This window comes from Amblyomma maculatum, chromosome 2 (genome assembly GCF_055883805.1).
Source record: "Amblyomma maculatum isolate TAMU_Amacu chromosome 2, ASM5588380v1, whole genome shotgun sequence".
Taxonomy (NCBI): Eukaryota; Metazoa; Arthropoda; class Arachnida; order Ixodida; family Ixodidae; genus Amblyomma; species Amblyomma maculatum.
The window spans coordinates 80,793,322-80,821,206 of record NC_139345.1 but is presented as its reverse complement, the minus strand read 5'-3'; the positions used below and the strand labels follow the sequence as shown (position 1 = coordinate 80,821,206).

At 45.8% G+C, this 27,885-nt stretch overlaps 1 protein-coding gene across 1 annotated transcript; it reads right to left on the bottom strand.

The window, feature by feature from the left end:
- Positions 1-22,835, bottom strand: LOC146199116 (endochitinase-like). The gene is made up of 9 exons (XM_084592711.1): positions 22,760-22,835; positions 19,512-19,736; positions 14,797-15,059; positions 12,202-12,305; positions 10,748-10,871; positions 8,985-9,179; positions 5,406-5,528; positions 3,406-3,716; positions 1-282 (listed from the first exon to the last, which is right to left on the bottom strand). The coding sequence occupies exons 1-9, from the start codon at positions 22,833-22,835 to the stop codon at positions 114-116; spliced, it is 1,590 nt and encodes a 529-aa protein (XP_084448837.1). The 3' UTR covers positions 1-113.
- Between the last annotated feature and the right edge of the window lie 5,050 nt (positions 22,836-27,885).

Here is a 27,885-nt window from a genome sequence, read left to right as displayed (position 1 = left end):
ATGAAAATATATTTCGTCTCATCAAATCGTCTCTTTGATTTCCGTAATTTGTACTTCGCACTGAAGGCGCCCCTAATCGATTCTAAACGGCGGCACGGCTTCGCGGAGTTCTTTCATCGCTTCCTCTCATCATCGTCCTCGTCTTCCTCCTGGTCCTTGGCAGAGTTGCATTCCTCGCGACTGACGTTCTCCGGCCAGTTGCATATGCTGCGGTCGATGTCCCAGACGGTGCCCGAATTGCAGCTGCGAAGCATAGGCTTGCCGTGTCCGCACTGATAGTACCTGCGGCGGGCACAAGGCATGCGTTGTAACTGCGAAGCTCTTCGCTTCATTGCGACAGTGTACATGCAATACACTCTAATAGAATGACCAGCCACAAGGCGTAATGATAGAAATTCTCAATATGCAGTAATTTGACGTAGTTGAATACTCCTGCAAATTCCTCACCCAATGCAATTGAGTTGCAAGGTACAGCACGAAGACACTATATGCGAAACATTTCGTGCCATCACGTATAGACACAGGTTTTCCTAAAGCGAAGGAACAGGCGGCTGAAGCCATTGATGTAACTGTATACGGTACTGTCAGTTCACTTATTCAATAACTTTCTTCGGTTCTGGACAATCAATAAAAAGGCTTCGAGAAGAAAAAAGAAAAAAAAAATATTTGCAGATGCTTAAGCTTGCCTTAAGAGCGGAACGCGGTAGCGTTCGTGGACCTCGTCGTCGCCTTTTCTGCTTGCAAGTTCGCTACCTCCTGCTTACCATGAATAAATGAGACAACGGCTTGATTTTGTCTATCCATTCGTTTGTTGTTGTTTTTTTACTTCACGTCGGTAGTTTCTCTCCATGCCAACACCTCCTTCTTCACACTAAGTCCTAATAAGCCTGCTCTTAATTGCAATCAGCCTCAGTGTATGCCTTCAACACACGCTATATGTCAAAGAAAGCAACGCATTCACTAGGTTTCCTTTTAAGACGCCTCAATCAACGACCTGTCGTCGATTGAGGCGATACCTCGATACCAAATAGCCCTTATTCGGCCGCAACGCTCACCCTAATTACCTCAATTTATTTTTGTGACAACGACATCCTCACCAGCACTGGCTTCATTTGGACCTTTCCCTAAATTGTTCCCTTTTATATTTCCTCGGATTATTCGGTCACAGACGGTGCATTTGATGATGATAGCTCCAGGTTTTCTGCAACATGAGGCTCGTACTCTATGGCTTAAGAAGTTATGACAGTTACTTGAATTCTTTCTTCATATTATCCACACGGCACGCGATCACGACATTTCCATCTTAAAAAATTATGGGGGACACTTACCTATAAGGGCATCAGGCGATGATTTAGGCTAGCACGCGACATTTAAGACCCCGCTTACCACGGCATGGGCAAGAGTTTTGAAAGACAAGTGACAAGAATTGCAAAGGCCGGTTATCGGGAGTCGGTTATTATTGAGGCCAGTTGCCGGGTACTGAAGAGCCTTAAAAGAACGCACAGACCGAAATCCCTGCCCAGCATGGGTGAGAGGAAGAGGAAGGTTGCAGTGGTACCGTATGTGCACAGAATTTCGCATGGCCTCAAAAATGTAGGCAAGAGGTATAGTGTTGACGTCGCATTGACCGCCCCGCTCAAAATGAAGAGGATCTGCCCGGCTGTTCAAAGGGAAAGAGAAGCGAAGAAGCAAGAATGTGGGGTGAAACATAGAAACCCATATGTTGGATGCAAGACAGGTGTTGTGTACAGGCTTCCACTCTCTTGTGGAGCCAGTTATATAGGACAAACAGGACGATGTATTAATAAGAGACTACAGGAACACCGGAACAACTTGGAAAGTGGAAGGGACAAAACGTTTCTGGTATCACATTGCCGTTCATGTGAAATAATGAAGAAGGAGAAGAAGTGCACTCCTAAGTTTGACAAGACAAGGTTAGGATTTTGTATCGCCACAAAGAGAAGATGAACGAGAGAGATAGTTGGATCATATTTTATTTCAACGGACAATAAGTGTGTCAGCAAGACTTCTCTTGCTCTTTCAAGCAAAGAGGTGTCTTTTTTAAGTGATTTTTGGGGCAGCAGGTGAACCCAGGGGTTGTTTCACGTGACTGTTTCGTTTTCTTCATGTTTGTTTTTCCTGGGCCTTGGAGTAAAGGGCTTAGGCATAGTTGTGAGTCAGCGCTTGTACTGTTTCTTTATCTTGTCCTTTTTCTTCGTGTTCGCGCTGTTTATATTAATAATGAACAAGTATCAACTCGCCCAACGAAGTATCTTGAAAAGTAAACGGAGCACGCTAGTTCATTCTAAAATTTTTCACGCGGTGCATAATTCAAATGGGTGTTATGTGTGAACCGGTAGTAGACGCGATTGCCCTTTCATTTGGTCAAATATTGTTTTCTTATCTCCAGTGCACGAGGCGCGATTTTAATTTGAAGGAAAAAGCGTGCTCCGTTAACTTATGTGCGCCCCTGTACCTCATGCAGTTTCGGCTATTCTAATATTAAACCCACTTCACTGCATACTGCACACATGCTCGCATGTAAACGTTTTTCTTATTCATTGCATAGCTCGAAAACGTTGTGAACAAAACGCAATGATTATTAAGCTTTGACTATAAGGGTATGATGCGACAGCGTTACTGACTCCCGTGTGCAGCTACATTTTCATATCCTCGTTCACATACATCCGCCTTAACTCTGGCTTTATCTCTAAACTCTTAATTTGCGCTTCCATTATCTCGAGCATATTCATTAGCATACAATCGCTAGCTACCGATATCTATATATATGTATACAAAGGCCGAGTTTAAACAAGGTGCATGGACATGCCAACATGGTATAGGAGTACCGTCCTCTTACTAGTCACGCAAGTGTACTGAAGGGTCCAGTTTCCATCGCACTCAACCGTCTCAACCGCGACTCCTGCCATGTCACGTTATCTCGTGACGTCACACGACCCACCGACCAATCAGCACCCAGCCATGTCACCTTCCAGCGAATGCCTGCCTGAGTCTTGCCCGGGATTCTTTGTTCACGACATCGACAAAACCGGATTTTCCTCAGAACGGAGCCTTCAACGCCGTATCGTTTTAAAACAAAACAATTTTTTTCGTAATATCTCTGCGTGAAGGTATACGAGAACTGTGCCGGAGATTATACTCGCCAAGTATCGCCAGCAGCGTGGATCGCTGTTCGAACTCTGACTTTAAAGCAGTATTTTTCTCCATATTTGATCTCTTTGTCTCTGTTTTCGGTTATAGTTATAGATCACTATCGAAATAATAAAAATAAGTCCTCTCGCTTTGTTGGCTTCGTTCTTTCTTTTGTACTTTGGCTTCCTCTGTCTTTCATTACGACGGATTCGATAGTGTTGCTAGGCATGCTTCATAGGGCGAGACACTTACTTTGAGCAGTCCGTTTCATGAGGGTAGAAGTCCCAAGTATAATCAGTACAGTCTGGTTTGCTACCGGGCGGAGGCCTGGGTCTCGGCTTGGCGGTCGTACTGGAGCTCGTGGGGTAAGATGTACCGCCACGTTTCCCGTGTGCCTCGGCTGTAGCTTTCTGAGGCGGTGGAACCCGGTACCTGCTCATGGCATCGTGTATGATTTTCATGAGCGGGTTCCGGCGACCGTCGCTGCAGTCTCCCCGGTAGTCGTCCATGTCTACGGCCCACACCATGGCTCCGCCGTAGCCTTCTTTCCTGATGTAGTCCATCTGGAAGCATCGGCGGTACCAGCAATTACACGCGGACGATATAGGTTGGCTGAAAGGTGCCTTCAGGGTTCTTTTTTTTTTATATCAGGCACACTGCGGTAGATTACATAACGCATGTCGTAACAATGAACATGATTTCCCCCTTAATGAACGTACATGTCATCCACCTTATGAATAGCGCTTCGCGCAGTATATCCCTGGCCTCCTTCACCGACCGGCAAGTGCAAACTCACATTAGCAGCTCAAGCATCCTTATGGCACACCAACTTACACGACGTATTTCCTATCGAGACATACTTCCTCTCACGCTTTCTAGCGTTGCTCTAAAAGCTAAAAAATAATTGAACCCAAACACACTGTTTATGTTGATAACTTTGCTCTCAGGAGCAAGAGAAAAAACTCGGGCGAGCCGGCGTACAGAAATAAACTGGCATAAGTGCATCAGGACTCTGCGGCTTGTGCGCTCTCCTGGAAAGAGCGAACTTGCAGTGGTGTTCATGGTCACACAAATACAACGAAGGAACAGCAAAAATTACTAATCCTTGACGTAAAAACAGCCAGCCAATGCTACGCAAGAATATGCTCTTACCTCCTTCCCTTTCAAGAACACTGAGCCAGGCATACTGGGTCCTATAAATGAATGTTTCCTCCTTCTCCGCGCACCTGGTTATAGAGTTCACTTTTCGCTCAGAGCGCGAGTTTTTACCTGTCTAGTTGGCCTACCGTGCTCGTAAAAATGTCGATAAATATCCTTGAATAAGCGCTAGTGTATACTAATTACTTGCGTCTGTCAGACCGATCTCACCTGGGACAGGTAGCACAGTTGCACAAGTGAAATAAAAAAAAAAGCTCGCGCCTAAACGCTGAACTGAGCTATGATTCTAAACTGACGTGTACACCATAAGTACAAATGAGCGAAATATCTAAACTCGTGCGTTAGGGTTTCTTGTGATGACGACCTCACTTGCGCATCTGATCAAAATATTCAACAGCACGTATTCATTCCTACAGTGGGGAAATTTGGGAGTATAGCACGAATTAGGCCTCCAATTATTTTTCCATGGCGTTCCCGCTCGAGCTGTGGAACTTGGTCGAATAGTGTCATTGTGTACTTGGCCCGTATTATCGAGACCAGGAAAGCCTCGTTAGCACGGTTGGATAGAGGCTTCGGCAACGCCCATAATGGAGGAACAGGGACGCGTCAATGCAGCAGATTGGCTGCTCTGGTGAACGGGCAGGATGCATGAGAGGGCATGCCACAGAGCCAATACAATGTGCACGAAAACATTATGCGGTACTCTCAAGCTCCATCTTAAAAGGTACGACACGACAGCGCCCCTCTGCGGCTGTCTTTGCGGTTCCTCGTTCACATGCATGTCTCTACACTCTTATATACCAATCCTTAAGTTTTGCCTTGAAACAAGTTTTAAACATTTTTACTTATAGTGTTCACAAAGCAAGCAAATTTGACTATAATACTCTCAAAAGCCTCCTCCACGATTCTGTTTCATAGGAATATCACCGCCAAAATGATTTCAGGGTGTCTTTACTGGATATGAATATACAGGTTGCACTGGTGTTTTCTTCGCCGTTTCATGGCAGTTTCGAAATTTTTGTCCAAAATGTTCAAAACGATTACCAAAGGAAAAACTTCCTGTAAGCAGATTGTCAGGAACACACAGTCCATACCTTGATAGCGATGCTCTTTTCATCTTCGTAGCCAATCCACTGGTTGTCCCTGAAGGCGTACGGGCACTTGCCCATATCGTCCCACTCTCTCGTCCAGCCATTCTTTAGCACATTCTCGCACACCTGTAAACGCCAGCACCGCGGAAAGATCAATACGCTAGAGATCCAGAGTTCAGACAAAAGCGTCCAGGCATTCTTTCGGTGCGGAAACACTTAGAAGCCCGTTTTCTGATCCTGCGCCATTAGCGTCGGAGGCATTATACCGTGTGAGTGAAAAGGAAGGAGTGCGAGCAAAGGAGACGAGGAAAGATGAGCGGCGGCCCACCGCCGAGATGGCCGAACGATTTGTGACGCCATCTATACGCAAAATGGCGAGGTAGGGCTTCGGCATCGTTCCCCGTTCCTCCGATTCGTATCATTTGTGTGCAGCAGTGCCCATAGCGCCGACACAATCATATAAATTGAGAAATCCCCGCTTCCTTTAGCCAACAGGTACAGAAAAGCAGGTCCTACCATTGTGCTATCTCAGACTGCCGTGTTACGTAGGATTATTAGTCATATGCCAATTTCTGTCTATCGTGAGCCATCTGCCTTTCTCTTGCTTTTTTATAATACTTCTATTATACTGAGCCCAATCACTGAAGCTTTGCGCGTTTGCAATAAAGACGTCATAGAAATAGTTTCAGCAGGAAGCAAGGCTTTATTCAGATGAAAAACGCTCACGTGCCAAATGAACGCGACCAATTGTACTTATGGAAATATTTTTTTTATTGAGAAAGCAATACTACGCCAGGTCTAACTGATCTCTGTGTGCCGTGTCCGTGTCCGTGGTCCCTCATAAACAAATCAGCCTGCCATGACGTTTGAATTCACATTACCTCTATGCCACGAGCAGGAGCTGCCAACTCGGTTCGTTCCTTTCATATGGGAGGGTGATATCAGAATCAGCCTGCCAGAACTGTTTGCATTCACGTTACCCCTACGACACGCAGGCATGTGGGGGAATAATGTAGCAGGCAAAAGAAGCTTCCGCCGTTGCTTTCGCAATTCAACTAGGGTTAACCAGAGCGAAACCGCAACCAATTTTTCTAAATAAGAACAAGTATCCACGCTGAAATCATTGTAGCCAATGTTCAAGTAGCATCATCTAAGCAATAACCATGCACTTGTAACATGTGCAATCGAAAACTTCCTTATACGAACAACGCGCACGTCTCTCCAGATTTTTCTGCTATTTTTCGATACTACTCATATTGTGCTAACTGAAGGATAAGTCCACATAGAAGATAGCAAAAAAAAAAAAAAAAAAAACAGATTCATATATTTGATTGCAAGTTTTTAGGCTCCAGTGCACGATGTATGATTGTTGGGAGCAATGCATGACAAGGTAGAAAGCGAACGGTTAGAGCATTTCCCCTGCTGCAGCGCACTCCACGGAGCTTCAGGCTACAAAGGAATTGCACCTGTACCACTGTAAGGAACTAGCACCACACGGTGTCTGCAACTAAGCTGACATCTTCGGCCGTGCTGTCCGAAAGCTGCGCACCGAGCAGCGCCTGCGGTCTATAAGCTAGATGCACGGTGATTCCTTGACAAGCTATATAGAAGATTTTGTGAGCCTGCGCACCCAATTAGACGCATCCATGCCAGAAGCGGATCGCATCAGGCACATTTTAAAATGCATAAAGGGAGACATTTCCAGATGCTTGTCGCTCGCAGCCCTAACACCATTTTCAAGATCTTCACGCTCTGCCAGACCTATGATGAGCTCCACAAGCACCGCATTCCAGCACAACCATCATCCATGCAACTACAACCTGATTCACTCTCCGGCCTGGCTATGTCGGCGACCAGCAGCTCGCTGCTTCACCAGATCAAGGACTTTGTGCGCGAGGAGGTCGCGTGACAACTGTCCGTTCTTCATAGCGTTCAGGGCACTCCATCCAACCTGGCTCCAACCCTTCAGGCTGTGATTCGGGATCAAGTGGTTGAGGTGCTACCAAACGTTCCTCAGCAGGTTCCTGTCGCAGCTTCCGCTACGTACGCCGACGTCCTCGGGCGCCCTGCTACAATAAGCTCATTTGCGCACCAAGCTTCAAGATTATTGCGAGCGCTAGACGGGTCGCTGGAAATATTAGTCGTTGCAAGTAAACAAAAAGCGCTTGCTTCTGCAAGGTTCCTTTGATCACTTCCTTTTATCCAGAAGCGCAACATTTAGTAACGTGAATGCGAAAGTTTCCACTGCCTATGAAAAGGTTGATTTTATTATGAAACCGCTATATGACAAGTAACGGTACCTCCCTAATTGCTAATTATTTTTATCATGGCTACGTCCACAGCCTATCATGCAATGCTCCTGTTTAACAGTTACTTTTATTGCACCACTATCAGCAACCCTTTTACGTTCTTCGTAGCAACCGTGCACGTCGAACCAGTATGAAACAGAACATTGCATTTGCGTAAAATAAATATTACTGAATAAATGTAAAGGTGTCACAGACCTCCGCCCTTACGGGCAACAGAGATGCGGATTCCCTTTACGGTTACCCGTCGCCCCTCTATGAGGTTTGAGAACAAAGTTAAAAGTTAGGCCGGTCAACCCGTGAAATACGTGTGTCGGTGTGTGGTTGAGGAATAAGTTCAAGAACGTCACTTTTGCTTTTACAACAGTTGGATATTTATAGATATTAGTCCAAATTACACCGCCTAATAATAGAACAAAACGAAAAGAAAACGCCACGACACGACACGAAAGTGATAAAAGATTAGTCGGTAAATGAGGAGAGGAAAAACGGATAATAAACAAACACTACGATAAAAGAAGACTATAAAGATAACAAACAAGTATTCCAGATATAGTAAGTAGGGGCAAGAGTTACACAGAAAGCACAGTGTAAAATACTAAGCCAGATCAAGGCTTAAAAAAAGACGAAAACAATATTCAATTAACCGACAGTCTGTGGCAAAATGAAATGAGGCGTCGTAGACGCAGAACTGATCGGTAGCGGCGGTCGTACAAAATCAGGAGAAACGATGAGTTGATCGCGGGCTCAGTGAAAAAAAAAAAAAAAGAAAAAAGGAAAACACTTTCCCAGAGCGAGCGGCCGCGACAGTTATTCGAAAAACTACATCTCCCCAGAGGGCCAGAGCACACTGCCGCGGACGTGCTGCGATCTGCCTTTTTATGCTCTTTGCTGGTTGCGCTGCTGCCCATCGTCAAGGACGCGCGCTAGCCGATCGCTGCCCCGGAGCGTCATGTCGAAGCATGCTTGGAGGAGTGGGGAGATCCCGTAACTTCCGCTCTATATGAGAGGCAGGAGATCCCATAATTTCCACTCTATATGTGAGCCAGCTTGTAATAAAAGGAGAGAATTAAAGCTCTGCTTAAAGTTGTTTTATGTCCGATGCAATAATAAAAGCAAATAAGAGTTTGCGAAATGTTGACTGAATGCTTGGTTTCATATCCCCGTGCCATGACACGAAGTCAAAATATCGAGCATATTTTTCACTTCTTTTCGCCGGGAATGGATTCTTGTACAATACGCGAGAAGTAGCAGGGCGGAGTGCCCCTTGGAATACCTCGAAGTACGCCTGGAAGCCGGTCTCGTTGGTATAGCGGCCCGGGGTTCCACCGTTGAGCCACTTCTTGACGGGCGCCCGCAGTCCGTGGTTGTCCCGGCTGCCCAGCGTGTAGGTGCGGCCGTAGAGCGGCACTCCCACGATGAGCTTGTGCCGTGGGGCACCGCGGTCTGCCCACAGCCGCAGGCCATCGTGCTGCGATGAGCGCAGTTCTTGCCTCACAGAGTACAAGGACACGGTTTTACTATCGCCCGAGTTTGCTATGTAAGCCATCGTGAGGAAGAAAAGTAGTCAATTAAGAAACTAGTCAATAATTGACTTGTTTCTGCCTCTTATGTCATGTTTTCTTTTCATATATACTCACATATACTCTGTAATGCCGGTTGGCGCTTTGGGGAAATGAATAAATAAACAAAAAATTTATTGACGACCCTTTCATTTTAGCCACACAGACAAAAAAGAAACCTACTAGCCTTCTCGGAAGCTTTGAAGGTGACTAAAAGTTCGTATCAACCTGCTCTCGAACCTTGAATACCGTCTGCCCAGGGCGGCCACTAGATCATGGCTTTGAAAGCACAACGCTTTAAGACTGAAAACAGTCTGAGAACAGTCTGAAACCTATCTCCAAATGGCTGGTTCTGCCTGTCAGGCATGTCGACTGATAAAAGCTGCGCTTTGAGACTGTTTTGATATTTACAGCGTTATGTTATCCGGCATGCTGGCCAGGGCGGCTATAGTGCACTGTTGTGCTCAGTCGAAAAGAAGTTTTTCTTGCATCTTTTCGGTAGATATTTGAGTAAGTTTGCGCTCTACATGAATATTGTTCAATTCCGTACAAAGCGCGCTTAATTACCCAGCTATTGTGCATCGATGTGGCTTCACCGATTCGCGCCACATTCCGCGCTAAATTTGCATGGACGGTGCGCGTTTTAGCAGTGATGTCATTTGCTTTTCAGGCCGCACTAATTTAAAAGAAACCCACTAATTATCAACCTATCTGACACAAAAATTTCTCAGACGTGCACTATGGTCCTTCTTAAGCTAGGGTCATCGCTCGGCGTCTGCCACACTTCGTAAACCTCGTAAACCTATTGTGAAGGGCCGTTAGAGGCAGTGCCCAAGCGTGCAATAACCAATTATCAAACTTGTGTTTTGAACTGCTGCTAAGCCCTAACATTTTCATGTGGTGTAGGTGAGTCAGTGCCTCGTTCTAGCCTTGTATGCAAAACATCTCTGAATTATCTGTACGCAGGACAATTGAAGGTATATTTTGTTTTACTGAACGGTCACAACTCACAACATCGTTTCCACACAAAAACGTGAGTGGTCGTGAGTGATAATATAGCTACTCACACGCGACAGCTTTCTCCAAAATGTCAAGCGGGCAAACCCGCCTAGTCTACTCCTTTGTCCATTTTTGTGCGATCACTAAATCAACCTTTTGAAGCGTCATTACTACTTCAGCGCCTCCTTTTTGCTTCATCGTTTCAGCTCCTTCGCGGGCTGTATGCGTCTTCATTTGTGTCATGAGAGACAACTTGCACACAGCCAGCCCGAACTAGGCCTTACGCCGGGCTTGGCGAGCCGGGTCAAGCTAGGTAGAGTGATTGTTAACTACCTCTGGTCATACCCTGGCTTGAAGAATCCATCCTGGGATAGATTCGAACATATAGTTTTGTGCTTCGGCCGGGCTCGTTTCTTATAGAATTAGGTCCCTGCTGTGCACTATTAGAGAGATCAAGAAAACAACCCAGAAAACTCACCACGTTGAGCTTTTCATAAGACCACTGGTCGAATGGCCTTTTGAATAGTGGGCTGTGCACATCGGCAAAACCGGCCCAGTTGCCGCGCAGATCATACGACATCACGTGGATGTGGTCCAGCAGCCTGTGGAAGGAACCAACACGAATAAAACGAGAAAAAATAAGTAATGAATTACTCTCATTTTTATCAAAAGAACAAAGGATGGAAGCCAGCGCTATGTCATTTCGAAGCATCGCATCATAAATGTATCGATCCTTTCAGACGCCTGCAGCTGTCGCTTAACAAGAAGGTCACAAGCTGTGGTACCTATGGCCCACATGTGCCGCATGTCATCTGGCATACTCTGCTAACAATGCTGGCTTGCTGCATAGATACCGCAAGTAAAAAAAAAAAAAAAAAACGCATCTTACACTTGTAAAACGGTCATGACATCATTGATAGCACTGTGAAATTTGCATTTGTCTTACCTAAAGCACAAAACCAAGAAGTGGATAATCAGAATACAGGAAGAAAGCGTAGGCGCTGTCCTGCGTACTTCGCGGTATTTTTGGCTTGTTTTGCGTAGTACCTTTTTTTTTCTTTAACTTACCAGGTATGAAACGACTAACTCAGCAACGTGTCTCCAAAAGTGAAATTTTTGGGCCACTAATAGCCGATACCGATAATTTGAAATTTATGCAGATTGCCTCAAGACAACTGGTCATTCATAACATGGCTCATCGCTCGTGAACATAAGGGCGTGATAATGGCATGTACAGGTACACTCAATATAAAATAAAACGGAATGATCACTTTCCACAAAAAGACGAATTTAATCCTAATTATATTCAAATGAAGTGAAAAATTACTTGAGAATGTTGTACGCCAAGAGAAATTCTAGTTAGAAAACAAGTAAATTCTATTTGTTACACCACGAGCACCAGCACGCGCACCCTGCTGATATAGCCTGGAATCTGTATCTCCTTCAGATACATAAGCATAAAACACATCTCTATTGGCATTCGAGTTGAGTTTATTCTGTGTGAACTGTTAGTGTGGTTGCAGTTACTTTAAAGAGGCCTTGAGATGTTTATACTGATTGACAGCTACGCATCTGAAGTGCCATTCTGCAGGCATATCCTTACTGCTTTTTCGTTAACCATCACATGTAGCCCCTACACACTCTTTCCCCCTTCACTTCAATATATGACCAGGTAGAAGTTGATTACAGTGCTAAGTATTTTTTTTTTTTCATGTCAGCGATATTACAAACTAAATGCCGCAGTGCAAACTTTAGTGTTCGTTTTATAATCACGTTCCTATATATGTATTCAGTCGAGTAGTTCCTTTATTGTACGGCGTTAAATTAAAGATAACAGCATTCTGCCAATCTCTCTCATTCCTTTCAAGGACGGAGAGCATGGTGACCAACATATTTTCCCATGCCGAATGAGCAAGATCAAAGGGCGCTTACTTGGCCAGCTGCTCGACATCGTAGCCTTCGTCAAGCCGGAACTTTGCCACGGGCACGGCACACGTGATGAGAAGGTTGTGCTCGTCGAAAGCAGCGCGCATTTCCTGCGCCCGAGAAGACGACGTGTCGTATATATGACGCCGGAAAGAAACTGCAACTCTTTTCATTCTTTCTCGAGACGGAAATCTGACAGCTGTGACTGTACCGTACCTCCTGTGAATCTGTGGTGCTTGACCTCACTGCCCCTGTGAACCCGAATCTCAATAGTCGCATTTCCGCAAGCATAGGTTCGCTGGAATCCCCACTTCTCGCAGGCCAGTGAGCGAAGTCATTTTCACTGGCTGGAAGGTATCACTTTATCTTAGCGGTGACTTCAGGGAGTAGCTGCGCCTGCTGACATACTGATAAGGCTATTTATCTAGATCGCAACTGCGGTGATGACGCGGACAATTTCGTAAAACTTTCCTAATACAGTTGCCGTTGTTTTTAAAGGATCCTGAACTCTGACAGTCTATTACAGCTACTGTTACCAATGTTACAAAAAGTACCAGTATAAATTAAACGTTAAACATTGAAACAATAGCTAAACGCTATTATGAACATCCAAACAGGATTGCTGTCGGGTAATTTATTTTCCAAATATCACATCATAAAACTTACCAACACATATAGAAACAGAATTGTAGCCTTGTATACTTATGAGCTACACAGCAATGATTTTTTTTTTTTATCTCGAACATCCCTGAATTAGTAACAAATACAGTACATCATATGATACGCCAAGACGATTACTGGCACGTCACACATCCAGCGCAGTTTTCAAAGATAGTCGTATGCTTTGCCTTCGACACTCAATATATTTTCATTACAGAACGACTTAGGTACTTTACCTTTCTTTAAACATTTACAACACCTTTGTACTCATGCTCCCTCAGCCGCATAGCTTATCAAATGTGCACAACGCTGAATTGTGGAAGCATTTGTGGAAGTCTTAGCTGGTGAATAGGCTGGAATAAAAATATCCTTATAGCAAGGCCAACTCCACAGAGTTTACTAAAATGTCTACTTCACATTATCTTTTCTTTTCTGTCTTTTCTGATTTTTGTGAAATATTTAAGCATGGCGTTGCACTGTGGCAGCGGAAATCATTTTTTAAATTTCTCATTTCATGACCTTAGTTGCGAAGATTTCTGAGGAAAATTGTGCTCTTATGACGTTATTTGACGCAAAGCCATCGATATTCGCTGTGCGCTTGATCCTAAACTAAACTTTTTGATTGTTCTTTTATCATTTCAGACAAGTAACCGAACCTGCCCAATATGTCACTGACCGTCGCTAGTTTAGCCAAACAAGGTGTACACGGCATATTTTTTTACAGTATTCATGACGTCACTGGGTAGTCTATTATGTCATCATCGCTGGCCACAACCTAGTTTCGGATTGTCTTTTTTTTTTTTTTTTCCTGTGTGAAAATACCTTTTCTCGGTTTATTGAGAAATAAAACGTCTTTTCGTGCAGGAGCAAAGAAGTTCCAAGGAATGCGATTTTATTATCACTCAAAAATGTGAAAATACCTCAGTTTGAATATTTCGAGATGTTGATGATTCTAAGTGTGTTTTTGGAGGTACACGGTACGGCTCAGAAACAAACATTTTAGAGCACTGACTTTTGGCAAAGTGTATAATTCGGGGAGAGTCTCCAATCCTCTTGCAGTTAAAGCCATTTTTATCGATATGTGTTTTGTTTCTTCAAAACTGTTAGTTTGTAGTCAGCGCTTGTCTGTATCTTTCATTATCATCACAACTACCTCCTTTCATTTTATTTTTTCCCGTTCCATTGAGTTATGTAGATGGCCGCAGCTGAAAGTGCGCACGCGTCTTTCGTAATTTCTTATAGATTTCTACTATTCCCGCTGTTTTACTTGCCGAAGGCATAAAGCACTTTTAGCGGTGCACCGCAATTTTGGTGTACGATAAAGAAGTCAGGCGGGTAAAATTACTTAGGAGCCCGTCAACTATAAAGCAAACCAAGATGCTGCTTGTTACAAAGAAATATAATGATTCACTAATCCGTCCTTTCGGGTTGGCTGAGCTCGCTTGTTTTTTTTTTTTTTTTTTTTTGTTTGTTTGTTTGTTTGTTTTTTAGCTTTCCTATTTGCACCTTCATTCTACGGCGCGTTCAAAACTCATAATGGCAAGATAGTAATGAAGCGTGACATGAGAACAGCACAGGGATGTGCGCTCAGGCACCCAGCTTAAACTGAGAGTGTACTGTGCGCGCTTATGCATTGTACCTTTCCATGAACAGCCTTAAATTTGCAAAGTCCTCTACGTTTCTTAGTTCTTTTTTTTTTTTTTTGCTACGTAGTCTGGTGACAGCTTGATTGATTACCGTTTGTAAAAGCATGTTGCACTGAACTAAAGAGACGAAATTGATTTTGCTAATATATGCTTGCTTTGACTCTGGAATCACAGCTGCACTTTCTATGGATATCTGGCACTTCCCTGCGCGTTGGCGAATCGCCAGCACGCATCGATACCTAACGGGTGTCAAACAAACAAAACTGGGGCGGGGAGATTGCGTGCACGCGCGTACCTTGACGAGCTTGAGGAAGTTGTCCTTGTCAGAGAATTTTCCCTGGCGGTCGCTGGCCCCCGGGTATTCCCAGTCTAGGTCGAAGCCGTCGAAGCCGTACTTGAGGACCCAGTCGACGGCGCTCTGTATGAACGCCTTGCGGCGAGATCGGACGCCCACCATGTCTGAGTACTTCTTGCCGCCCTCCGCCCAGCCGCCGACGGCCAGCAGCGTCTTAAGGTGCGGGTGGCGCTTCTTCAGAGACACGAACCGGCTCAGGCCATCTGCGTGTTTCATTCATTCATGAATTCAGTCGTTCATTCACTGGTTTTGTTCTGCCTTAACCAAGTGTCTCAGAAAATGACAGTAATGTTTTACAGCAGGGGTTGAATCTTTCAATGTTTGACAGTGAAGGGTTTCCGAGGGATGATAATGAAAACAATTATTGACATTGGCTTAGATTAAGGGAAGGCTGGTCGGGTCCCTAGTCCGCGACAACGTTGATAAAAGCCGCTGCCCGTGCTCTTTCGACGAGGGCTCATTGCTCAAGGTCCGAGCTGGACAGGGCCGCCTCCCAGCCTTCCCACGTTGGCTGATTTATTATGTCAATACTGGTATTTTGTTCACAAGCCCATACCATGTGGTATAAGTTTGCCTTCTGGCCACAAACTTTTCACTGCGCCGAAAGGTGTTCGGGCTCAATGGCGTGAAGTGTTGCTGGATTATTAAATGACATAGTTTGTAACCTTCGAAAGTGACACTCTTCTGATTTATTAAGACCCTTAGCGGGTTTCGGGAATGTCTGCCTTTCAAGGCGCAAATGGTGTAATATCTCTGAATATGTTGCTAACAAAGAGGAAGAGCCTAAATTAGCAAGGAAGGACGTAGAGGGATTCCGGGGAAGAAAAGCTCGGGCCGAAGCGTATGCGTGCTTGTTTCCTTCAACTCCCTGGTGACATGGTACCCATATTAGCTCCTTCTGTGCAGCTGAAGTCCTGCATTGACTCAGAATTTTGCAGGCTATAGTGGCGTGATTCTGCCACGCATATAGTTTCTATAAGCTGCCTGGGAATCTGTAACTATGTATTTCGATGCGGTGTGCGTTGCGGCTAGGGCTATCGCCACTTCCTCCGAGGGAAAAAGTGACCCACAAGGCAATGAGGCATTCAAGAGACTATAGCACACGAGAGGAGAAAGGAACCACTACGCGAGAACAGGCGAAAGCGAGCTCGTGGAGATGCATTTATTTTCGATGGGAAAAGGAAAAGTATGTGGTGTTTTCGGGGAACGAAGAAACTCATCACTGTATTACTTCTCCATGGCCACTTGAACAGTGCAGTTAGGTTGGTAGTGAACGAAGAGGACTTCCTTTCGATGCCTGAGAGGAAAACATTCTGAGAGCACCGTGGAATCTACACTGCAGAAATGCTAAAGCCTAAGCGTTGCTGGTGCACATGGCGCCTCACGTTTGTTCTCATTATCATTATCAGCTAAATGCACCGAAATTATCATTACTAATGTGATCACTGTCATTATCACTAACTTCAGCGTCATTATCATCGCTACTATCTTCCTCATGGTAGACAAGGAGAATTATGATGTGACTTTCACGATCCCGTAATCTCGCAGTATCCCGCAGAATCTCGCGAAGAAGTGTCACACTTCTCGTGACCGGACGGATAGGGTCATGGCCGCGAGTATGAGTCATTAAAGGCTTTTGTCTTAAAAACTGTAGGCAGGACACAGCGTCAGGAAAAGAAAAAAAAAACTATTCTTCAGCAAATGAAATGCGCAGAATTTATCTCTTTTCTCAGTGGACGGCTCAACCACGCCGTAAGAAAGAGCAGGTACATGGACGCGAGTAGCAGGCGGATTCCGAAGTATGGAATGCAACATCGACGAACGTGTTGAAGCTCACCATGTTTGAACGCCAGCAGAAACAACCGCCCGAGCTCGAAAACGATTCTTTGGTGGTGTATATAACTGAGCATAAACTTATACAAGAATGTGAAAAGAAGAAAAACGGTCATGCACCGCCGCTGGTGACAATGGTTTTATCTAGTTCGCTGCGTCGTTGTTGTAGGAAAGAAAACGGGATGGGTAGCGAAGCCATCGTGAGCATTCCTGGGCAAAATGCGGGTGCCGAATGATCTGGCGACCGTAGAGAGGCCTTCTACAACTCTGAACCTTGTAGAGGAAAATGCCATTCAGCTCACACTGACTGATGCTCCGAAGAGCTTGGCTTAGAGCTACTGTCTCTTTTTTCGCTTTTAACGCGTTAACGTTAGAAGCACCGTCGTGAAGAAATGGCATATATGTGTCCATAGTTTACGGTTGAATGGCTGGTTTATTGTGTACGTGTAATGATGTGACCATAGACACGTAACGGTGCGAAGGCATGCTCCTGGCGATGCAGGTCGCTCAGCGGACGGCGCGGGGTATGACGTCACATACCCCGACTCGACGTCAAATGATCGCAAAGGCTGCGAACGAGGCGGTAGTCTGCATTTGCCTTCGGCCTTTTGTGGCTGTTTCAAGCGCTCATCTGGCATGACAGCAAGCAGGGCCGTCACGAGACGTGAAGAGCACCCAATCGTTTCTGAAAGTGGGTCTTGGTATAAGGGTTAGTGTTGGTAGAAGTTATAGGCAGCACTAATTTATGAAAGAAAGTACATGTAAAATGCTTTACGAATCATGATTGAATGTGGTAATCTAAGTGGCCCTAAAGAAGACGCATAGCAGGTGCAAAGCGACTGCAAATTTTATCGACGCATTTTTATCGTATTATCTAGGCTGTGCCCACCAATAATTTTTTGTGCGCGTTCTTTACTGACAATATGAAGGTTTCGAGACAAATAAACGGCACTGCAAGGCATTATACAGAATAGAGAAGTGGAGAGGACTGTCGCTCCGTCCCGTTCTGTAGCACAACCGCGTTAGCATTAGTTGAAAAAAAATCTGTTGGTCTGTCCGTCTGACTGAAGCCGTAGTGGCATGTGACGAAGCCAAGAGAGAGAAATGTCCTCTGGAATAGAAGGTGGCGAAGGAAGGAGGAAAGAGTAGAAAGCGACGGGTGTCATGGGAAGAGAGAAAAAATGGTGAGTAGTGACACACCATGATTGCTAGATTGGATCGGGAGAGTGAAGCGGTAGGGTCCTGTTGCATGGTAACTGCGACCTCTAACACGCCTCAGCCAATCAGCGGTAACTGCTGCTACGTTCGGGAAGTACACTGATGTTATGGCATCAGTCGTAGTGATCTATGTGTAACGTGTTATTGATTCATCTTGACGCGCCTTATCAATGTGCACCAGAATACACTTTGTTGGACTAGAATGTGAATGTGTTTCTTGGGGCGCATTTTGTAGCCAAGCGCAGAGCTTTTCCGTCAAATGGCAATGTGTTCAAGCGCGCACTGTAAATTGTGCGTTTGACGTTTCAGATCGACACGCGAGCTGCGCGATGATCACAGTTAAATCAGCGCGTCGATATTCACCAAATTAGAGTTGCTGTATTTGGGCTCCACCAAAATGCGGTAGAGAACGGGACCGATCCCGCGACCTTTAGGTCAGCAACTGAACACTGTAGATTTGAGGGCAAAAGACAAAATTACGTTAACCATAGATGATTTATGGCTTTGTTCAAATAGCCAAGGATTCCCCCAATTAATTTTCACTCAGTTTAGGTTTGAAATAAGGTGCCAGCTGCAACAGTAGTTTCCGGCCCATGAGCCTGCTTGTCATATTATGTCTCTCTCTTTCTACCACAGAACGCATTGCATCAGTTAGTCCGGTGCCCATCGAAGAACAGTGTGAATTCTACGGAAACTTCAGGCGCATGCTTTATGGGATTTAACGCCTAAAAGCCGCTCGGGCTGCAAGAAACGCCGTACTGCAGGGCTCCAGATAATTTAAACCGCCTAGCGTTTTTTGCCATGTACTGACATCGTTCCTTGGACTGCCAGAAGATCAAATCAGTCGATATTGTCGACCATAAACCCTGACTGCTCATTGGAGGGTCAAATTTTAAAGTTAAAGCTCAGCTACTTTGGTCATCTGATGAGAAGAGAGGAGTCGCTGGAGAAAGATTTGATCTTGGGAAAGGTTGAGGGTCGCCGGAGAAGGGGTAGGCAGCGAACGCGATGGTTAGATGGCATCCTCGAGGAACTGCAGATGAAGTTATGTGATGTTAGGAAGATAGTGAGAGACCGGAAAGCGTGGCGTGACATGGTCCATAGGGTCACGAAGAGTCGGGCACGACTGAACTGAACTGACATCGTACAATACATGGACGCCTTGCGCTTCACCGCCGTTGAAAACAGGCCGCCACGGCCAAAATCGAACCTGCAGGTCGCCCACTGCTTTTTGCAGTAGCCTCAGGTAAATGTGGGACGCGGCTTTCCATTATTAAATGTCGTGTTTATCGACAGAGGCAGGAAAAGTGCCCAAACTTGACATTTCCACAGCGGGGTTGCTTATCTCGCACTGCAGGGCTTGAAGCTATTACATATATGTCCATACGCACGTATGCATTGCGCCGTGGTGGGGTGACCAGACGCTATGCCACGCAGATACCTCTAATCGAACCTACAGTACCGGAGTACGGAATTCTTCTTTTTCTTCTGTTTCTGCGAAAGAAGGAACCTACCTAGTTTCTTGTCTTGAGCCACGTATTAACACAGCAAGGAACGCTACCGTTGTTCTCCTGGTAACAATTATCCCGATGTCGACCACTGACCTTTTCCAAGGTCGAACTCCTCATCGATGTGCATGACGGTCCAGGTGGTGTTGTCCAGTCCCACGAAGGAGTACACGAGATGCGTGCACAGTTCTGTGGGGATGTCTTCGATGTCGTACGTCATGGGCGAGGGCCGCTTGTAAGCCCACGTCTGGTAGTAGCACACGACGACCGCGGGCCGGGAATTTTCGCCGACCACACGGTTCCCAGTGGCACCGTTGCTTCCTGGGAAGGTCCGATACACAGTCTGGTAAATACACATTAGCGTCAACAATAATTAATGAAGGCCTAATCACGACACTCACATCTATAGTTCGTGTGTACTAAACTAAACATGTTCATTAAAACTCTGTTGGTAGTCAAGGATGATTTGTTGTGTACGTGGGCGTGAAATCTTGAGCTTTCAAGTCGAAACTGTCCGGTTTAGAAGAAACTAAGGCTAAACAACTTCAAGACGTATTTTTCAAAATAAAGATCGCGCTATGTTTTACGTAAATTCTCCCCTGGTCAGCCTTCGTTGAGGCCGTAGTACTACACTTTTCAAAGGGTAATAATGAATAGTTCACGTTGCGCAGATTATTTCTAAGAGAAAATCTTTCTACAAATTATCAGAGAGTTTTAAGTACTTGATTAGCCTACAGCCGCGCGAGTTTTATTTCCACAGTTTGAAAGAAGTACGTTTAACTTTGTGTATTGTGTTCACTTTTGTGACTCCTCTCATTAGCTCACATCAGCACAACTTGAAGAACACAATGGTCTTTCCTAAATAAAGTGCCCGTTATGTTTCGTTTATACGATCGAAATGATACGAACTTCCCATTGCCCTACATTACCTCCTAACACATAGCTTGTAACATACCTCCCACCCCTAGTGTTCCCTTTCGTGTACGCAAGTTGAAGGCAGAAGATCACGAAAAGGTCGAGAAAAAAAATTGAGACGTACGAGATACTTCCTCAGCAGCGGCCGCTACTCGGGGCCTAAGGTTTTACTTTGGAGTTTTTCGCCATCTATAAGCTATACAGGCTCCATTATGATCACTTCACATTATTTCCGCAACTCGAGGAGATCGCATTTGGTGCTGCCACAAAACTTTATCCTAAGCGTGCAATTTTCTCCAGTTTTCTGACGGCCTGGCGTCCTCCTTTTTTTATTGCGTGGAGTAATGGAGGCTTTGGCCGTATACAGTAACGCATTTGTAGCCTGCTGTGCTACACTGCTTAAGGAAAGAAGAGAGCGCAAAGTGGCATATAGGGACAGAGAGGTGGTTTCTTCATTCTCCAAAGAATTGATGAAATATTCATGTAAATGTCCGAGGGCTAGTTTAAGGAGCCTTTATATACGCGCTTAGAGGAGCACGGGTGGCTCTGCAATCTCTCAAGTCATCTAGCACGAAGGAGCAGCGATTAATTGAGCTGAACTGTTTGCACACAAAGGTGTTTGGGCTTCACGTGAATACGAATACGAGCTGACTTGTAACGGCATGCCCCATAAAATCCAGACAAGCGGAGGCTCTGAGAAGGCAGTCAGTGGGTGCACTTTCTATGATACTCTCAGCCAGTTCTAAAGAAACGAACGGAACCTGTCCATTTCAGTGCGACTCTGCCCATCGCACACCTTACGATGCAATATAATAATAATAATAATAATAATAATAATAATAATAATAATAATAATAATAATAATAATGATAATAATAATAATAATAATAATAATAATAATAATAATAATAATAATAATAATAATAATAATAATAATAATAATAATAATAATAATAATAATAATTGGTACACAGGCAAGGAAAGGCACAGTATCTGTCACACTTGTTTCTGTGTAGACCTGAACCGCGCCGTAAGGGAAGGGAGGAAGGTGGGAGTGAAAGTGAAAAGAGAGAAAGGGGTGCCGCAGTGGAGGGCTCCGGAGTAATTTCGACCACCTGGAGATCTTTAACGTGCGCTGATATCGTACAGCACATGGACGTCACTTCGTTTCGCCTCCATCGAAACGCAGCCGCCGTGGTCGGGTTCGAACCCGGGTACTCCGGCAAAGCAGTCGGGCGTCATGCCACTGCCCCGTTTCTCATTATGAAACAAACTGCCTCACTTGTCACGTGGTCGCGTGGCTGCGAGCTTGCCCAGGTTGCGTTAATTTAACTGCGGCGCAAACCAAACCCTGTCTATATAAATATATAAATGGAATTAACAACGTCTCTAATGCCGCCAGCTCTCAGCGCTATCGCGAACGTCGACTGTGACACTTGCAATATCCCCTGAATATTCAGTTGCTGCGTAAAAACTGCCCAATGACTGCCTTACCAATCTGAAAACAATCTTCTTTGGCCTTAGCGGACCTCTCTCTGCTCATGCGTTGCGCAGCATTACGAAATTCTTCGGCCATTTCTCCAGGATCTAGCACTTGTCCATACCATTTAAACCAGCTGAAATATATGCGTGTATGAGCAATATGTTTCTGCATATGCATCAATTTTCACTTCCTCGTCATTTTAGGTATACGTGCGTTGCAGAGCATATATAGGTATGAGACTTCTGCAATTACTCCCTGCCTCTCTATTACGATGTCTCCGATCATGCACGGTTTCACTTTCGATTAATTTGTATCGTTCCAGTCGTACTAGGTACTCGGGTAGAAATTCACAGAAACATTTTCTCGTGCGACATGTTCGTGATCCCTCAGCGCGTTCAGGTCCACAACGATGCCGAAGCGGCGCTAACTATACCCAACTATTGTTTCTTGGGAAATGTCTTCATGGTTTCGTCCCTGCAGGTACGGAATGGATTTTCAGTTACATAGTGCTGACTATCCCCGTCTGAGGTAACGTTTTAAACAGATGTAAGACAAGTGAAACATCCCACCGGGGTGGCGCAGTGGTTATGGCGCTCGACTACTATTCCCAAGGGCGCGGGATCGAATCCCGGCCTCGGCGGCAGCTTTTCGATGGAGACGGAAACAGGGCGCCCGTGTGCTGCGCGATTTCAGTGCACGATAAAGAACCCCAGGTGGTCGAAATTTCCGGAGTCCTTCATTACGGCGTATCTCACAGCCTGGGTCGCTTTGGGACGTTAAACCCCACAAACCAACCAACAAGTGAAGTAAAAGCGCATTCTAATCAGTGCGTTTTTTTTTACTTTATTTTTTTTTCTACTGGCCCACAGTGTGTGTCTAAAGAAGAGAAAGTTAACGAAAGAAGGCACCGGTCAACGCGAATGAGGAGGTGAAGAAAGGCGCTTACCATTTGTTACGCCTCCTGACGAGCTAAACGCGACCGCAGCCGTGATCAGGAGAATGGCGGCGGTTAGCACGATCATGATCAGGCTCTCTGCGGCAAGGACAGCTCTCCTGTTGTTCGGGTAGATCTTTTGCGCGCTTGATGCGCGGAGCGGCCGGCTTCTCTCCTTGGGAGACCGAACCAGTGGGACCAGCAGCGGCAACGACGGCAACCGCACGGGGCCGTCTTTTTTCTTTCCCTCCTGCGGCACTTTTTATAGGTCGATTAGATTTCGCGCAATGACCCGTTACCGACGCTGGGAACGGATATACGGCACACACTCGCACGCCGACACTTTGGCTGCGGACGACGACTCGCCGCCTGGAACCGCACACACAGACACACACGCAACGCTCGAGGAAGGCGAGAGAAAGAGAGATATTACGCGCGAGAGGTGGGAATCGATGCTAGAACGCGCGCGCGCGGGAAGGAGATTCCGCACGCTCGTCCAGGAATGGGGACAGTCGGCTTCGCCGCCGCGCCTCCTCTTCACTTGGCGAGGCACGACGACGCTTCAACCCCTTTTGACACGAGCTCCCCTCCGGTCGGAGGACGGATGATGAGCGCGGCATTGTTTTCATTCGTCGCGCACGCGTTGCTGCTGCTTGCGCTTTTCTATTATCATTTTCGTTTCCTACGGTTTGCATGTATGGCATTGCCGACTCGGGCTAGCATCCTTAGGCCTCGTTAGAGAACACTCTCTATCTCTTTCCCTCTCTTCCTCTCTCTACTTATGCATTCCTGCCGGCATGCTGCTCATGCCCCCGAACAGCTTGCACGCGAACAGACGCACATCGTGCAAGGTGCGAGACATTGTTCTGTACTTTGTTATCTTTGTGTCGTTAGAATTTTATTTGGGATTCGTGGCTGCGCCGTGTCGTGTTATCCGCCCCAGCGGATTCGTCGGAAGGGAGAGGCGTCCGGAGCCAGGTACGGCTCTGCGTCTCTTTCTCGTTTTCTCCCTTTCTTTAAGCATCAACGGAGCGCGCAGTTCGTGGATGAGGCGGTCGCGCGTGTGAATGAACGGCTCTCGCATGTAGGACGACACCCGGGCGTTCACTGACTGTGAGCGCCGCTGACGAGCAAATCCCGAGGAAGGTGAGGGGGCTGACACCCTCCTCCATCGCTGGCAAATTAAAAGGCAGCAGAGAAAGCAAGCGGTAAAAAGACAGGTTGGGGCAAAGAGAGAGGAGGTACAAAGGATGGGGGAGCAAACGACGTTACTTCACTGAAAGAAGTGTCTGAATGACTCAGAGCTGAGCCGATACACAAACTAGAGGCTCCAGCTTTCTTGCTCGCCTCGCTTTCGGTTTTAAGGTGCGGCTCTAGTTTTCGGCGAACGTTAAGTGGAGGTTGCCCGAAACACTTATCCAGGATTGTGTAGGCGGTCGTACAGAGCTGGAAAATAACCCTGAGGTCGTTGGGACAGCAATGAAAAGAAGACAAGCCCACAAGTGGAAAGCTGCAGAACGATCGGAGATCAGGCGTCATTATTCTAAATATATCTTTAAGCCACATTAAATTCATTGCACGACAGTATCCTCTATATGTGCTTTTTACTTAGTCATGCTTTGCGGTAGCCGCACCTACCTACACCCGAGAGCTTTCTGACCTCATCCCTGCAGTTGATGTTTTGCGTTCTCCAATCCCATCGCTACCTTCTTTGTCCATTTTATATTACCATACAAAAGTCACATGACACCTGCTCTGTGTGTCGCTTTTCTCTACGAAGTCCACATCTTACTCCAAAAATGAATCTGGACGTGGTCTTAATTTATCAGTGGCTACCTTTGCTGACTCGGGTAAGAAAGTCCGACCAGGGTTTGTTCTCAGGTTGACTCATTATCTTGCCCTATCGCAATTTTAATGCGACAGTGTTAGACACACCATTCGCTAGTAAACCCAGCGTTTTCGTCGTTTTGAGTAAACCATATGAATATGCCACTGACAAAAATGGGTGCCGGGCACTGATTAATCCGCAGGTTAAGTGACATCATTGGACCGTAAGACATGCCCGATCGAGTTGACTGGAGCCGCAAATTAGGGCAGCTGGTTTCCCCAGTCAGACACGCTACCCTTACGCCACGCAGGCAGGTTCGTACGGTTTCGTTGAAGCGAGTATTTATGTCTAAGTTGGGGGATCTTGGACGTAAGGCAGTAGCTTCCAAATGCATGGTGATGAAACTGCTTGACGTAACATAGGCACAAATTAAGCGACTGGGGATTTGTCGAGAACGAAGAGTACGTAGGCGAATGAGGATCAGGAAGCGCAGCCGCCGAATAAAGCCATAACTGTCACGTCACACCCTTAAAGGCGAAGCTTAAGTGTCCCTCCTCACTCTTCCTCAAGCTTGGCGCCGGTATGCAAGTTGAGACTTCAACATTTCGGCTGCGCAAGGTTCAGTGGATATTACTAGGTTGTGAGGCTGAGTCTATCAACAATCCACAGTCACTTAAGGACATGTAATTAAGTACTCACCAATTATTATCTTCTTTTTCTTTTCGAAACCAAGCTCTTGCAGTTGTTTGCCAGGCTTTTTCCCTTTATACGTCACTTAAGAGTAAACGCTCGCGCTGGTATCGGTAATGCAGCGTTCGTAGCTTATGCGTGAGTGCGTCCGTGCGTGCTCGCGTTAGCTATATAATGAGATTCTGTTTAAAAGAACGAGATGGCAAATGCGCAATACACCATGGAGGCACACCAGGAAAACGTCGCTTTTTAATGCATTCGAAAAGAAACGAGTGTGAGCAAAGTACTTAGCAGCGATTCACACGCCACGACCCGTATAGTGATTAATAATTGCGCAGGTCAGAACCACAAGCACGAGACCAAAAACATCCTCATCATGGCTTGGCTTACTGCACTTTCTAACCGCCTCAGAAACTGCCTATCTGATCGCCTTAACGCTACGCTGCAAATATATTCATTTTCACAACCTCCAAAAGCAAAGACGTCACGAGTAATCAAAAAGCACAGAGCCACTTTTGGCGCTCGCAAGCCACTGAAGATCGATCACTTTCTCGCAATGAAACGCGCTGTCGAGATATATCTACGGCTGTTGTAGACCCCGATTTCAAGCCCCTCTACGTTTGTCGCCACATTCCTTTTGTAAGGGCACTGCCCGCATTGTTCTTACAGCTCGCACTGCCATGCGGTGCTTGATAGCGAAGAAATTTCGATTACCCCACGGGCGACCGCGTTTACCGACCCATGAACGAGCCGACCGCTATCAGTCCGGCGATCTGTGCACCGCGTATAGAGTTCTAGGTCCTTGTGCTGTAACGCTCTTGGGGCGCGTTTCTTTTCCTCTTCTGCGCCAGCTTTCCCTTCTTCTTGTGTCCAGGTCGAGTTGGAGGCACGTGATGTGTGTGTAAAAGCGGTATCCACTACAGCACGCTCCCGCTGTATAAAGGCGACGTATAGGTATACGCCGTTAGTCAGCCTAGCGAAGCATAAGAACGACCCCAGCTGGCGGTCCTTGGAGTGGATGCATGCAGATATACAGGCCGCCACTGTGCACGGCGCCCACTTGACCCCACTCTCTGCGTCTCCCCACGAACGATTGTTTGTTTATAAACGACTAGGCTTGCGCCGCCTCCTAAGTCGATGAGAATACGAAACAGCAACAGAAACGTCTTGCTTCCAAAAGCAAAGACGCCACGTATCGGCCTTTATTTATACGCGTCTTTTTTTGTTGTTGTTAACTCGACCCTTATGCGCATCGTTTGTTATATGCCAAGCCTGCAAAGCCAAAGCGTGGCATCGCACGCATCGCCAAGAGCGTCCTCTCCTCGTGACAAACTCAGCCAAGTTCGGCATTCCTCAAACAGGTCTTCGCGAAGGCTTGTGCTGGGCTGGATATGGATGTTTTTTTGTTTTTTTTTTCCTTCTGGAATAATTGGGTTAGACCAGGATATTTCAGTTACTTGCGCGGCTACTGTTTTACCAGACAATCAGGCTTTTAACGCTGGTTCCTGGTGTCCTATTTTATTATCTATGTGCGAGTGTTTGCGTCTAGGTTTACTTCTAACTAAAAGCGTCGGTACATCGTTTTTTTGGTTTTTCGCGCCAGTTGTAAAACCACCGCATTGTACAAACAACAGATTTAAACATATTTAAAAGCATGTGTGTAGGCGAAAGTAGCGGTAGCTATGTCGATTCTTATTGGACAGCCAAGCCACACCGTCAGGATAGGGTTGAATGAAGATCGAAGTAAATGTCGTAATGAAGACTCCAGATTCACTTTTTCGGAGTGAGGTTCTTTAAGATGCGTGGACGAGCGGTACGTGAATGTACTGGAAGATATATATAGTGCCTGCACAGCAATCACTGTTCTCAATAAATAAAGTAACAAAATTTTCATAAAGAAAGGGGTTAGGCGAGGAGACACGACCTCCCCAGTACTGTTCACAGCTTGCTTAGAGGAAATATTCAGAGACTTGGAATGGGAACAGTTAGGGATAAGGGTGGATGAACAATACCTGAGTAATCTACGATTCGCTGATGACATTGTCCTGCCAAGTAGATCAGCGGATAAGCGGCAAAGGATGATTGATGGCCTATACAGGAAAAGCAGAAAGCTGGGCTTAAAAATCAATATGCAGAAGACTATGATATTGTTCAGCAGCCTAGGGAAGGAAAAACAGCACTGTAAGAAAAACAGAAAGTACTGGAAGTCGTCGATGAATATGTCTACTTAGTACATGCAGTGTACTAAGAGAAATAACTAGGAGAATAAGATTGTGATTGAGTGCATTTTGCAAATACTCGAATATTATGACTAGCAGCATACCGGTATCGCTCAAAAGGAAAGTATATAACGGATGCATCTTACCTGTACTCAACTACGAGGCTAAAACGTGGAGGCTAACGAAAATGGTTCTGCTCAGGCTGAGGACAGGGCTATGGAACGAAAAATGGTAGGGATAAATTTGATAGAAAGGAAGCGTGCAGAATGGGTCAGAGAAATAACTCGATTTAATGACATTTTAGTGGAAATCAAGACGAAGAAATGGGCATGCGCAGGGCATATACTGCGAAGAGAGGACAATCGATGGTCGCTTAGGATAACAAACTGGATATGAGGTTA

Bases quoted from the DNA above. Each gene is read 5' to 3' on its own strand.
- LOC146199116 (XM_084592711.1), bottom strand. From the start codon at position 22,835: ATGATCGTGCTAACCGCCGCCATTCTCCTGATCACGGCTGCGGTCGCG. The intron at 15,060-19,511 runs GTCAGTGGTCGA...TGAAACACGCAG, and splicing joins GGAGTTCGACCTTGGAAAAG to ATGGCCTGAGCCGGTTCGTG. The intron at 10,872-12,201 runs GTAAGCGCCCTT...TTCCTTCCACAG, and splicing joins GATGTCGAGCAGCTGGCCAA to GCTGCTGGACCACATCCACG.